This window comes from Nomascus leucogenys, chromosome 1a, assembly GCF_006542625.1.
Source record: "Nomascus leucogenys isolate Asia chromosome 1a, Asia_NLE_v1, whole genome shotgun sequence".
Taxonomy (NCBI): domain Eukaryota; kingdom Metazoa; phylum Chordata; class Mammalia; order Primates; family Hylobatidae; genus Nomascus; species Nomascus leucogenys.
In genome coordinates this window covers 61588676-61602095 of record NC_044381.1, presented here as the reverse complement: position 1 = coordinate 61602095, position 13420 = coordinate 61588676, and the positions used below count along the sequence as shown (strand labels likewise).

General features: G+C 39.6%; 1 protein-coding gene across 3 annotated transcripts in view; it reads left to right on the top strand.

Moving 5' to 3' along the window:
* Nucleotides 1–13420, top strand: part of GDA (guanine deaminase) — a 101161-nt gene that overhangs the window by 74433 nt on the left and 13308 nt on the right. For all 3 annotated transcript variants that reach the window (XM_030809925.1, XM_030809928.1, XM_030809933.1), the window contains 3 exons: nucleotides 464–571; nucleotides 2750–2847; nucleotides 5795–5862. In XM_030809925.1, the coding sequence (XP_030665785.1) occupies nucleotides 464–571; nucleotides 2750–2847; nucleotides 5795–5862 (274 nt within the window). The remainder of the gene's footprint in view (nucleotides 1–463; nucleotides 572–2749; nucleotides 2848–5794; nucleotides 5863–13420) is intronic.

The window sequence follows — 13420 nt, the reverse complement described above, 5'->3', positions numbered from 1 at the left end:
GAGGTTGCAGTGAGTGGAGATTGTGCCACTACACTCCAGCTTGGGTGACAGAGCCAGACCCTATCTCAAAACAAAAGAAAGGCCAGCACCAGAAGAGGCAGGTTGCTAGGGTCCTGACTATCTTCAAGGAGGACTTCATATTTGTTCTAGCTGTAGGTCAGAATTTGAAAAGACTTTGTTGGAAAAATTTGTCTTGATATTATACACACACATACACACCCACACCCACATCCACACACACACACTACATGTTCGTAATATTCAGTTTCTTTGTCATATACATTATATTATCTATGATGAATATAGTTGTTTCTAATAAAATGCATGTGCAATCTTCATTGCCTTTCTATGTGGTCCCTTAAATAGGCAAGTAGAAAACCATTCACACCATTTTGAGGTAGGAAGTGTACTTTCTAATGGTATTTTACAGAAAAAAAAAGAAAATATTATTTTTTTCTTGTAGAGCCATGTAAGTGAAAATCGTGATGAAGTTGAAGCTGTGAAAAACTTATACCCCAGTTATAAAAACTACACAGATGTGTATGATAAAAACAATCTTTTGACAAATAAGGTAAGTTTTATATCATGACATAATCTCTTTAAAGGAGGGCATATTTATCTAAATTTTAAAATCTCAATAGTAATCTTCAGATTTCTGATATGAATACATTTCTTTTAAAAATTTTTTTAAAGTTTTAATTTTTGTGGGTACACAGAAGGTTTATATATCTATGGGGTACATGTGTATACATTTCTTAAACTAGAGTAAAGCCTAGTGTGTGTGTGTGTGTGTGTGCGCGCACGCGCATGTGTGTGTGTGTGTGTGTGTGTGTGTGTGTGTAGTTAAAAATGGGCCCGAAGTTTCATCTTAGTGAATTAAATGTAAAGGCTTTATTGAAGTTGGGAATGTCATTTGGTCCAAAGACATTTTAACATTATCTATTAGAATGTAAACCTACATTTCTTTGAGTCAGCAGATGCATTTCTAAGAATTCACTTTAAGTAATATGAATAGGGATGCTAATTATATATTAAAGTTTAAAAATTGTTATCGGTGAGGGATTAAATTACAGAGCATACGTAGGATTTTATCCAGCATTCACAAAGAAAGAGGTATGCAGGCTTACAAGGAAGAATGTTTGTGTGATATTATTTGATGTGTATGTACATATGTATAGATGCATGCTTACTTAGAAAAAAACTGTCTGAAAGACATAACTTGAGTATTAAAAATGACTCTTCCTGAGGGAAAACCGGACGGACTTTCTGCTTTTTATTTTTAAATACTCTGAGAGTGCTTTTAAAAGATGAGTATGCATTACTTCTAAAATTAAAATTAATATGTGTGAAGAGACCTCATTACAATAATGTACTACTTGGTCTTGGCCTTCAATGAAATGTATAAACCGCATGGAGAGTTTACCGTAGCAAATAATTTCTTAGTGACTGTGTGAATGGAGATATGAATATAACTGATTTAAAAGGTTAATACTTTGCATAAATCATGTAAAAGCTACACCATAATTTTCATTCTTTACATGTATTTCCATATGATTAATAAATTAACCTCCCATTTGCATGTTAATTTTATTTGCATAGAGATTGGGAAAGTTATATTTTAATAATAATTCTGTAGTCACTGGGCCGGGCCTGATGGCTCATGCCTGTAATCCCAGCACTTTGGGAGGCCGAGGCAGGCAGATCACGAGGTCAGGAGATCGAGACCATCCTGGCTAACACGGTGAAACCCCGTCTCTACTAAAAATACAAAAAAATTAGCCAGGCGTGGTGGCAGGCGCCTGTAGTCCCAGCTACTCGGGAAGCTGAGACAGGAGAATGGCGTGAACCCAGGAGGCGGAGCTTGCAGTGAGTCGAGATTGCACCATTGCACTCCAGCCTGGGCGACAGAGCGAGACTCTGTCTCCAAAAAATAATAATAATTCTGTAGTCACTGAACTGTGCCTCTCAAAGGAGAAAGCAAGTTGGATACAGGTTTTGTACTGAGGGAAAAATAATTTTGAAAGAGTAAAGTCTTAGTGAAGAAAATCTACAAATAAATACTACCAACATTAAAAATTTAGAGAGGTCTCGTGTGTGCAGTGCCTGCTTTCTTGGATCAATTTTACTTTCTGAATTAATGATTATAAGATGTTAAATTTCCTAGTTTTTATGAAAATATAAACATAGGTGAGTTAAAGTTTATTTAGTTGAAAATATCAAGGCCATTGGCACTTATGTTGAAGCTAGGAGCAGAAATAAAGAACAGCGCTTTGCAGGATTACTCTCACGGCTTTCACATACTGAGAAGGGACTTTTAGTTCTAGAAAGTTTTTTTAGAATTGGAGCACGCACAACACCACCAGCCACTTACCATATAAACTTAGAAAAGAAAGTAACTTGACAGTCTTCTAAAGTAGAGATGAGAAACTCATGTTATCTTCCATCTGGATGGATATTCTGTGCTGTAGATCACCTGGATCAAACCCTCATTACTTCATAGATCAACAAAAAGAACCTAAGTAAACTCCACAAATTTGCCGAGACTTTCGTAAGACAATGCGTTTACAGGCCTTTTCTAAGGTATAACTTGTGCCTAGCAACTTTGTACATACAGATCATCATAAATGTTCTTGTGAAGATGCTAACAGCCAAGCTACAGCTTCGGTCTCTCTCTAAAATACCTGGTGAGTGAGTACCCACTTAATCATTTGTGAGCGGTAAACTCCACGTAGGGCACTCTTCTCTCCAGACAGTGATGGCACATGGCTGCTACCTCTCTGCAGAAGAACTGAATGTATTCCATGAACGAGGAGCATCCATCGCACACTGTCCCAATTCCAATTTATCGTAAGTAGACAATGATTGTTTGGTAGATTACGAATGATTGGGTTGCAGATTAGCAGCCAAATGCCTTTGTTTCCTCTGTCATTCCTCCAGGATCTCTCCTCTATTCTGTGTTTGGCAGGAACCAGATAGATAGACATTTACTCGTGCTGTTGAGGAGTAAAAGAGAACACGTGAGAGGACATTTATCTCAGAGGACACATGTGAAGAGCACAGAATCTTCTGAAATCTCTGAGTTTGTACAAAAAAAGGACAATAGGGAATACAACATAAAAAATATACAGTGAAAGTACTGAAAGAACCCATATATCAGCCAGGAAATCCAGGAAGAGGGTAGTCACTCCCATTACTGTTTGTGCTGTAGTGTGAGAAGGAAACACAGCAATACCAAAGCAAATGCACTATGATGTATGTTACCCTGTTGGACCTGACGGAATGCCAGCCCACACAGGCAAGCCCAGGAGGACCTTGTCCTATTATAATTCCCCAGAATACAGAGGTGTTATTTATTAATTGGTTCTTAACCTTTTGAAAGGTGATGGATCCATAAATGAATAAAATGAATGTTATTGGCTGGGCGCAGTGGCTCACATCTGTAATCCTAGCACTTTGGGAAGCGGAGGCAGGCAGATCACTTGAGGTCAGGAGTTCGAGACCAGCCTGACCAACATGGTGAAACCCCATCAGTATTAAACATATAAAAATTAGCTGGGTGTGGTGGCAGGCACCTGTAATCCCAACTACTCAGGAGGCTGAGGCAAGAGAATTGTTTGAAACCAGGAGGCGGAGGTTGCAGTGAGCCAAGATTGCACCACTGCACTCCAGCCTGGGTGACAGAGTGAGACTCTGTCTCAGAAAAATAAATAAGTTATAGCCTGTAATTTCAGGGGAAAAAAGCCCATGGATATTACAAGTGTTGCATCTAATTTCAGGGAATTCATAGATCTCATGATGCCAGTCCATGGATACTAGGTTAAAAACCCATGCTTGTGGGTGTGATCTCAGAAAACACCTTCAGGGGCCAGGCGCGGTGGCTCACACCTGTAATCCCAGCACTTTGGGAGGCCAAGGTGGGCGGATCACAAGGTCAGGAGATCGAGATCATCCTGGCTAACGTGGTGAAACCCCGTCTCTACTAAAAAAAAAAAAAAAATTAGCTGGGCATGGTGGCGGGCACCTGTAGTACCAGCTACTTGTGAGGCTGAGGCAGGAGAATGGCGTGAACCCGGGAGGCGGAGCTTGCAGTGAGCCGAGATCGCGCCACTGCACTCCAACCTTGGCGACAGGTTTTGAGACTCCGTCTCAAAAAACAAACAAACAAAAAAAAACACCTTCAGCTAAGTAAAACAGGGCAGGGAAAGAAGTCAGTGAAGATCATATCATCACGGAGGTTACCACTGTGGGCTTCCGGAATTTAATCCTTCTATTTAATAGAAAACTCAGGTAACCAGTGTCCGAAACAGAACTCAAAGTTATCCTGCCCAAGAAGTGAGGGAGCTGGCTGTGATAGTAATACCCAAATGCTTATGGGTTGTTGTTGAGGGCTCCTGGGTGGAGTGGAGAAGACTATTAATTCTCTGGAACTTCTGGCCATCCCCAAACAAGGGCAGAGCAGGCTCTAGCACAGGAGAGAGCTAAGAAAGCTCCTAGGCAAAGAGCTGGAGGCATTCACGGTTGGAAATCTAGGGACTTTGCAAATTACAAAGATATATGTCAGTGTCATTATGGGAAGGGTGCTGAGAGCCACAGTGACATATTTCTGGAGTGCTTTAGGGACCCCAGAGGTTCTGAGTTTTCAGACTTAAAGGAGTGACAGATTACAGGGAATCTTGTCTATATACAGCTTAGTGACTATAATTAGGGTCTAGTTACTTGATAGTGGAAGGATTTAACACCCATTGGGTGTTAATACCCTCTTAATTAAAGCATAATCTGGCTTTGCAAATTGAGTTTTGAAGTTAAATTTCTTTAGGACACAGTTCTGTTTAAATGGTCACTGCTGTTTTTTCTCCAGCAACTGAGAGATTTACTGTGTATGCACTGGGGCTTTTGAAATTAGAGTTATGTGCATCTTCCAGCAGACCACTTTGACCTTTGCAACATTTTAGAATTCTAAGGATCACCTTAGTTTTCCTTTGTCTCTTTAGAAAGGCAGCACATGGTGGGCATGGTGGCTCATGCCTGCAGTCCCAGCACTTTCGGAGGCCGAGGTGGGAGGATCACCTGAGGTCAAGAGTTCGAGACCAGCCTGACCAACATGGCAAAACCCTGTCTCTACTAAAAGTAGAGACTGGCCATGCTGGCGGGCACCTGTAATCCCAGCTACTCGGGAGGCTGATGTATATATGTATATATATATAGCTGGCACATCTCTTAAGCTCAGGGTCACAAGGTCCCAAATTCAGCCCAGGAACCATTTCTCCTACTTTCTCTGTCTTCGGAGGCAGCGTTTGAACGGTCAGGTTCTGACTTTTTAGGCTCCACCCCTTTCTCTAGTTGTACTCCCCTTTTTCGATCTTACAAGTCACTACTCATTCAGGGTAACAAATTATTCCAGGCAGAGAGAATAGGTAATGCTTTATAATTTCTGCTTCCTAACATAAAAAGATGTGTTGGTTAGAAAATATTAAAGACAGATAAGACTTTTGTATTAATTGCAAGGTTTGATTTCTTCACTTTTTTCCCGTACAAATGATCCCCTGCTTTTCCTTCTGGCTCTTGCTGCTTTGTGCCCACCTGAGATTAACCTTGGCCCAAGGATTAGGCTATTTTATGATCCTGTTTACTCCAGGACTTGGATGGTCTGATTTGACTAATATGTTTGTGTCAACATTAGAGCTGATATATTGGGAAGCACAATTTTCGGTGGTGTCACCGTCATTGTTATTAGTGTTCATCTTTTATTGGAACCACATGGATCTCCTTGTTCTGACATCTCCTCTCTCTACAGGCTCAGCAGTGGATTTCTAAATGTGCTAGAAGTCCTGAAACATGAAGTCAAGATAGGGCTGGGTACAGGTTAGTAGTTCACCATTTGGAGCTATGGCAAAGTGGTCGATTACGGTGTAATTTTCTAATGTGACTAATTTGCAGGTGACTGTTCTGTTTAAAAAAAAAAAAATTAGTTTTGGGCTGGGCGCGGTAGCTCACATCTGTAATCCCAGCACTTCGGGAGGCCGAGGCGGGTGGATCACGAGGTCAGGAGTTCAAGACCAGCCTGGGAAACCTCGACTCTACTAAAATACAAAAAATTAAGCCACATGTGGCAGTGTGCGCCTGTAGTCTCAGCTACTCGGGAGGCTGAGGCAGGAGAATGGCGTGAACCCGGGAGGCGGAGCTTGTAGTGAGCTGAGACTGCGCCACTGCACTTCAGCCTGGGTGACAGAGAGAGACTCTGCCTCAGAAAAAAAAAAAAAAAAAAAGGAAAATGTATGCAAAGGGAGAAGTTTTGATGATACTAACCTCCTGCTTATTATTCAAAGATTAGGCTATAAAGGATGATTAATTCCTTCTGACATGTTTCAGAGGTATTTTAAAAACAGTCCTTGACTTTTGTTTTGTTTTGTTTTGTACTTCTGGCTAGGTTTTAATGGTTTGGATTTCTATATTTTTAGTTTTCAATAACTGTCATTACAAATGCTGTCTCAAAAGAAATTTTTTTGTCCTTGCCATAGTGAGCACAGATTCAATCTTTGACAGAATTGAGAATTCAGACGTATGTTAAGAATTGGTTTTGCTTTTAAGCAATGTTTAGCCAAATGAGACCTCTCCATATCCACAAGCAGTCTGCTTGTCTACTAGGCTGAGGGACGTTCTAAGTGCATGTGAATTAGTGACGGATTAGTGATGTTTCCTTTCCTCACAGTACATTTTAATTGTGTTTCTTGAGAGTGTGCAAGCATTGCTCGCTTCGAAAGTGTGAGTCAGGCCCAAATTTCTAGGTGTCCTCTGTGAGGCTTCTTGTATGACTGAATGACTGAATTAAAATTTTTTTTAATGGGTATGGGGCACGAGGACGTGTTTTCTGTTCTTGACGCCTTTGTTTTCCTCATATTTAAGAGCATCAGGCTGTATGCATGTTGACACTGGTGGTTTTCATCACTTTCTGCAGGTACTCAAGTCTCAGTTTGTTATAGTGAGACATTTTACAAAGTAGTTAACTGGTAAGACACAATAATATGCATAATGATTTTACTGATATTTTGAAAGAGGTATATATTAGATTAGAAGTTTTTCCCAATTTTATGGGAATCAAAGTAATCAAGATTTTGAAAATTCTAATTTAAGCCTGAAATCAAGATTGCGATAATTCTACATAAAGTCACAGGTGTTAAAGGAGGAAACCAGTGATTTTACATTCACAAAAAAGCTTCAAAGGACAAGAAAAAAAATGGCCAAAAGTTTTGGTTACACACTATAGTCAGTTAATACGAAAAATTTAGCAGACACATAAAAATCAGTCAGATATTGTTTTCAGATATTCTAGGATTTTGGTCCCCATAATTTAAGTTCATCACATGACTTCCCTTTCTTGACTTTGGATTGTTTAGTGATGGTCTATAAAGTTCAAGTCGAGTGCTAGCTGTCACTTATTATCTGTAAGACCTTGAGAAAATTAATTTTCTAGCAGTTTTTAGTCAAGGATTCATTTTCTGATTTCTGCAACAATAGTACACGGTGCCTGCCTGGCACATGACACAAATCAATCAAGATTGGCTTAAAAAGGAAAGGGCGAAGTTGGTGTATTGACCAAACGTTTGATTAAATGTGACCTATTAGCTTATTTACTGAGAGGATGGTGTTTCATTTTTACCTAGTCCTTCTTGCAGTTTAGTCACCCTCTACTCTACTATTTCCTAAACGTGACTTTTATGTATCAATTTACCCTTCAATTTGTAAACTTTAGAAGATTATTATACCTTATACTATGAATAGAGAGCAGGTCCAAGAGCAATTCACACACCCTGTCTGTAACAAGTGCAGGCAGATCTTGACTTGCACAAATATTAGGTAGAAGAAACCCACATGAAATTTAACAGAAATATAGCAAAACAAGATAATGTGATGTCACAAAGAATAAGAATGTGAACAAATACCTGAAAATGATCTGCTTGAGGATCCAGAAGAAAATTTCAGAAAATCGCCATCATCCCTGGAGTACAGGAAATCATGGTACTATGAAAAGATTGTGGTAGAAATTTTAGAAATCAAGGAAGAAAACTGAAAAAAATCAGATTAAAAAGCACATAGACTCTCATACACTGATGGAAGGAGAGTGGATGATACAACTACTTTGGAGAATGTTTTGGGAGTTTCTTATAAAGTTAAATGTACATCTACATATGACCCAGCAATTTTACTCTTGGGTATTTACCCTAGAGAAATAAACATATATGTTTGCAGAAATAGTTGTATGAAGCCCAGGTGCAGTGGCTCATACCTGTAATCCCAGCACTCTGGGAGGCCATGGCAGGAGGATTGCTTGAGCTCAGGTGTTTGAGATCAGCCTTGGCAACATGGCAAAACCCTGTCTTTACAAAAAATACAAAACTTAGCTGGGCATGGTGACATGCACCTGTAATCCCAGCTACTTGGGTGGCTGAGGCAGGTGGATCGCTTGAGCTTGGGAGGTCGAGGCTGCGTGAGCCATGTTCATGCCACTGCACTCCAGTCTAGGTGACAGTGAGACCCGTCTCTAAATAAATAAATAAATGAAAGAGTTGTATGAAGATGTTTATATCAGCTTTATTTATAATAGCCCCAAACCGGAAACAATGTAAACATCTATCAGCAGGAGGATGGATAAGCAAGTTGAGGTATATTCATATAATGAAATATTATTTAGCAGTAAAAAACACACTACAGATATATGCAAAATGTGGGTAAATATATGCCAGTGTGGGCTTAAAGAGCACACACTGCATGATTCCATCTGTATGAAACTCACAGACCAACAGAACTAACTGATATTGGTAGAAATCAGAAAGTGGTTGCCAAATGTTGTAGGTAAGAATTTGGGGAATTGACAGGAAAAGGCCATGAGGGAATTTGCTGGGGTGATAGAAATGTTTAATATCTTAGTTTTTTTGCAAAGTAGTTAATGCTATATAATTGTTAACATTCTCCAAACTGAACATCTAAGTTATGTATGTATTATGATATTTTAGTTATACCTCAGTTAAAAAAATGACAAACCCACCAGCCCTGTAGGAAGCTAAGAGAAGCAGAATTATTGTTGCAGAAAATCAAATCAGTGATATAAGAACAAAGTCAACCAAAGATGATAGAGGGTGTTTGAGGATGAATGATGTGAAGCCCAGAAAGCACAGAGCCAACACGTGGGGTTTTTTCTGATGGAGCACCCAGAACAAATGGGACAGATGCAATAGTCAGAGTTTTGAAGGGTAAATCTTTTCTGAGCTTAAGAAAGAACTGCCTTGCAAGTGCTTACCCTGTTTTATGCTAAATCATAACTGAACATGTTGTGGCAAAATATTTTAATTACAATAAAAAAATTTCTACAATATTGACACAAGGAAAAAGTCAGTTATCAGCAAAACAATTAAAAACCAGTTTGCTTTCAGATGTTTTTGTTGGCACACAAAATACCAAAAGGCAAGAAAAGAGTTTGGAGACAAAGCAGTGTTAGCTAAGAATAATATATCTGGCCAAATTCTCCTTTATGTAGGAAGGCAACAAAATTCTCAGCTATACAAAGACTTGGAAAATATTTTCCTTAGGAACCCTTTGAAAAACTTACTTGAAAATCTACATCATTCAATGAAAGATGAGGCAAATGAAGGGCCATGTGGGGAAATAATGGCACAATATGTCATGGAAAGCTAACATCAATCAGAATAAGAAGATCAAAGAATTGTAAAGGAGTTTAAAAAATGAAAGTAAAAGCCAAAAATATATCTCAGGAGAGAATAGGCACAATGTTAAAAACCTATCAGAATGGTAACATAAATCAGGAAGATGTTTCCCTCAGGCTGGAAAGAGGTTCCTGGGACCAAAATACATGGCACTTATTTTAAAAACTGAGTGTTAGGTCCTTGAGTTTTGGTTTTATGCTTTCCTATGTCATTTGAATGTCTTCAGTATTTTATCACAAAATTTAGAAAAATAATATATTCTCTGCAAGGAAGAATTTTCCAAGTGTAATACATAATTCTGTCTTCTAATTTTATTAACAAAACCCAAGAAGTTGTAGTTTATGTGTAAGACTGAGAGGAGGATGTATTTGGCAAGTGGCCAACATGGTGAAACACATTTCTACTAAAAATACAAAAATTAGCTGGGCGTGGTGGCATGTGCCTGTAGTCCCAGCTACATGGGAGGCTGAGGCAGGAGCATTGCTTGAACCCAGGAGGTGAAGGTTGCAGTGAGCCAAGATTGTACCACTGCACTCCAGCCTGGGTGACAGAGAGAGACTCAAAAAAAAAAAAAAATTCCTTGTCTCAGAAAAAAGAAAAGTGCACATATTTTACTTTTGACTTTTCAGTATAAAAATACTAGAGATAACTACTTGAAGAATTTTAAAGATAGGATACCTCCTATGTGAAATATGAAAAAACCATAAAAACAAAGAAAACATAGCAAATAACCAAAAATAGTCATCTGAAGGAAAAATTTAAACATATAGAACAAGTTTACATAAACAAGACCTATAAACTCATTAAAACAAGCAACATACATGGAGCCAGTACCTCACTTTTCAGTGACAATTCCCTATCCTAACTTACTTCTTCCATTATTTCAAAAACAACAGCTCTTTGTTCTCTTGTGGACTCTAGTCCAGTGACTCCATGCTTTCTCAAAATCCGTTATTCTAATTCGAATTCTTAGATGTCAGAGTACATCACTGTAATCATTCCCTTGGAAACATTCTCGCTTTTCATATTCCCCTCATTTTCTTTGTATTCACGTTGCAAAAGCCCCACCCTTGATTATCTCTAAAGTCCCCTTCTTAGTGCCTGCAGTAGAGCATCTGGAAGTTGCTGGAGAAAATCCTCCAGTGGGCTTTCATTTTAAATTTTGTTCTCAAATCCCAAATGGCCCTCCGCTTGGGCAATAGAGATAGTTATTAGTCTGTAATAAGCGTATATCTCCTTTTTCCAAGACAGCATTTTCTCATTTCTTCTTAAACTTTCTACCCCAACTTCTAGTTTAAGGCCTCCCTCATCTTATAAGTTATTGAGAAATAGAAACAACCAGAAATCCTTCCCTCAATCTCCCACCACAAAATTCACACACCTTTCTGCATCTGCTGGAATTTTCTCTTCTTTGGCCTGTTGCAGCAAAAACAACAACAACAAAACCCTTCTTCCAATCAAAGGCAAAAATACCAAAATACCCCGATGTGTGTTCTGTATTCTTTCCCTCTCCCAGCATCTCAATAAACTAATTCCTTTGGCCATAGACCGTCCTGTATCATCAGTGTCTCCTTCCTGCTGGATCATTCCTGCTGGTACACAAACATCTCTAGTATCTTCTTTTAAGCAAAGAAACAAAACTACTTCTTTTTTTTCTTTTTTTTTTTTGAGATGGAGTCTCATTCTGTCTCCCAGGCTGGAGTGCAGTGGCACAATCTCAACCCTCTGCAACCTCAGCCTCCAGGGTTCAAGTGATTCTCCTGCCTCAGCCTCACGAGTAGCTGGGATTACAGGTGTGCACCACCACATCCAGCTAATTTTTGTATTTTTAGTAGAGACAGGGTTTCACCATGTTGGTCAGGCTGGTCTTGAACTCTTGACCTCAAGTAATCCACCTGCCTTGGCCTCCCACAGTGCTGGGATTGCAGGCATAAGCCACCACGCCCAGCACAAAACCCCTTCTTAATCAGACATCCCCCTCATGCTCCTGCTCCACCTGTCTGCCTCCCTTCATGGCAAAGCTTCTTCAAAGAGTGGGGATCCACACTGGCACCACTTTCTAGGCCCTTTTCCATTCCTCCACCAACGTCAGTCTGGATTCTTGCCCCACCCTCCATGACAACTGCCTTTGCTTTTTTCTCCTGTGGGTATTACCACTGGAATCTCTGCTGCCAACTCCAAAGGATGCCATTCTGTCCTCATCCAATGGGACTTGTCAGCAGTATTTGCCATGATTGACTGTTCTCTCCGTTGTCCAAATAATCTTATCTTGAATCCTATGAAGCACCTTTGTTCTTCCCTTCTTTCTCTTCTCTGAAGGCTGATTCTCTTCCTCTTGGCCATTTGAAAGCTTGCTTCAAGGGTCAGTCTTTGGCAGTCTCTTTTTTGACTTTACACATTCTTCTTAGGAGGTGCCATCCACAACCATGGCTTCATGTGATTTAATATACTCAGATGACACACAGGTTCTTATATCCAGCCCAGACTTCTCTGAATTCTAAACCTATGTTTTCAACTGACTACATTCTCCCTTCTCTTAGACCCCTCCTGAAGGAACCCCCGAACTTCATTCTATCCCAAAACACATTTAAACCTAGTTCTCTAAAATAGCTCTCCTTTTCAGAGAATTCATTTTCTCTAACTGGAAACTTGGTCATTATCTTTGGGACGTTCTTCTCCCTCACTTCTTCCCCAGCACAATGTCCAACCTCATGACTCCTTAGTATCTCCTGGAACCATCCCCTTTCCCCTCATTGGTCACTACCACTTGATGCAAGCTGCCATCGTTTCTTGCTGAACTGCTGCACCAGCTTCCTAATGGGTCTCATACTCATCCTAGGCCCTTCCAGTCCATTGTGATTTACAAAAGAATCATAGCGAAAATCTGATCATGTCAACCCCTCGTGCTCGTCACCCTTCAATGGGATTTTGAGTGTGTAAGGCTCATTACAAGGCCCACAAAGCTCCACAATGGTTTGACACCCATCCACTGCCCAGCCTCATCTCACACTACTCTCTCTTCCCCACCCTGGCTATCTTTTATGAATAGATATGGCTTTCATGAATACCCCAACTATCCTTTCTATAAATCATACTCCCTTCTCTCAAAAGTCCTGTATGCATTGTTTCTCTGTCTGAATGCCCTTTTTGCCTCTGTTTATATGGCTGAGTTCTTCTCATTCTTGTCCTAGTTTAAATGTCATTGCCTTAAAGAGGTCTTCCCTCACCATCCTATCAAAATGGACCCTTCATCTCCATTTTCTTTATCACTAAAGTGAAAACAATTTATTGTTAATATGTGTCTGTTTATATGATTCTTTTCTTTCTCCCCAACAAGATAGTTAGCTCACTCATGTGGGGAGCCCATAGGTTTTATTTACAAGTGCTTAAATAAATCAAGCACATGTAAGGGGTGTAGTAAATGATTGCTGAATAAGTAATCATAGTAAATGAGCACGTACATATGAAATCATTTTTTAATCTTTCCATTGTCCTCTGGCTTAAGTTTTTGCTCTTGTATAATTTTGTTAGAGTCTTCTTGTAAATAATAGTGTCCAAATGTTGACTCTGACGAGCAAGTAATGATACCGTCTTCATTGTGATGGTCCTGGGGGAGTAGTGGGGTAAGGGGGCAAATCTTCTGAGAAAATGCTTCAATTTTCCTCTCTCCTCCACACAGTTTCCACCCTTTTGTCCTCGTT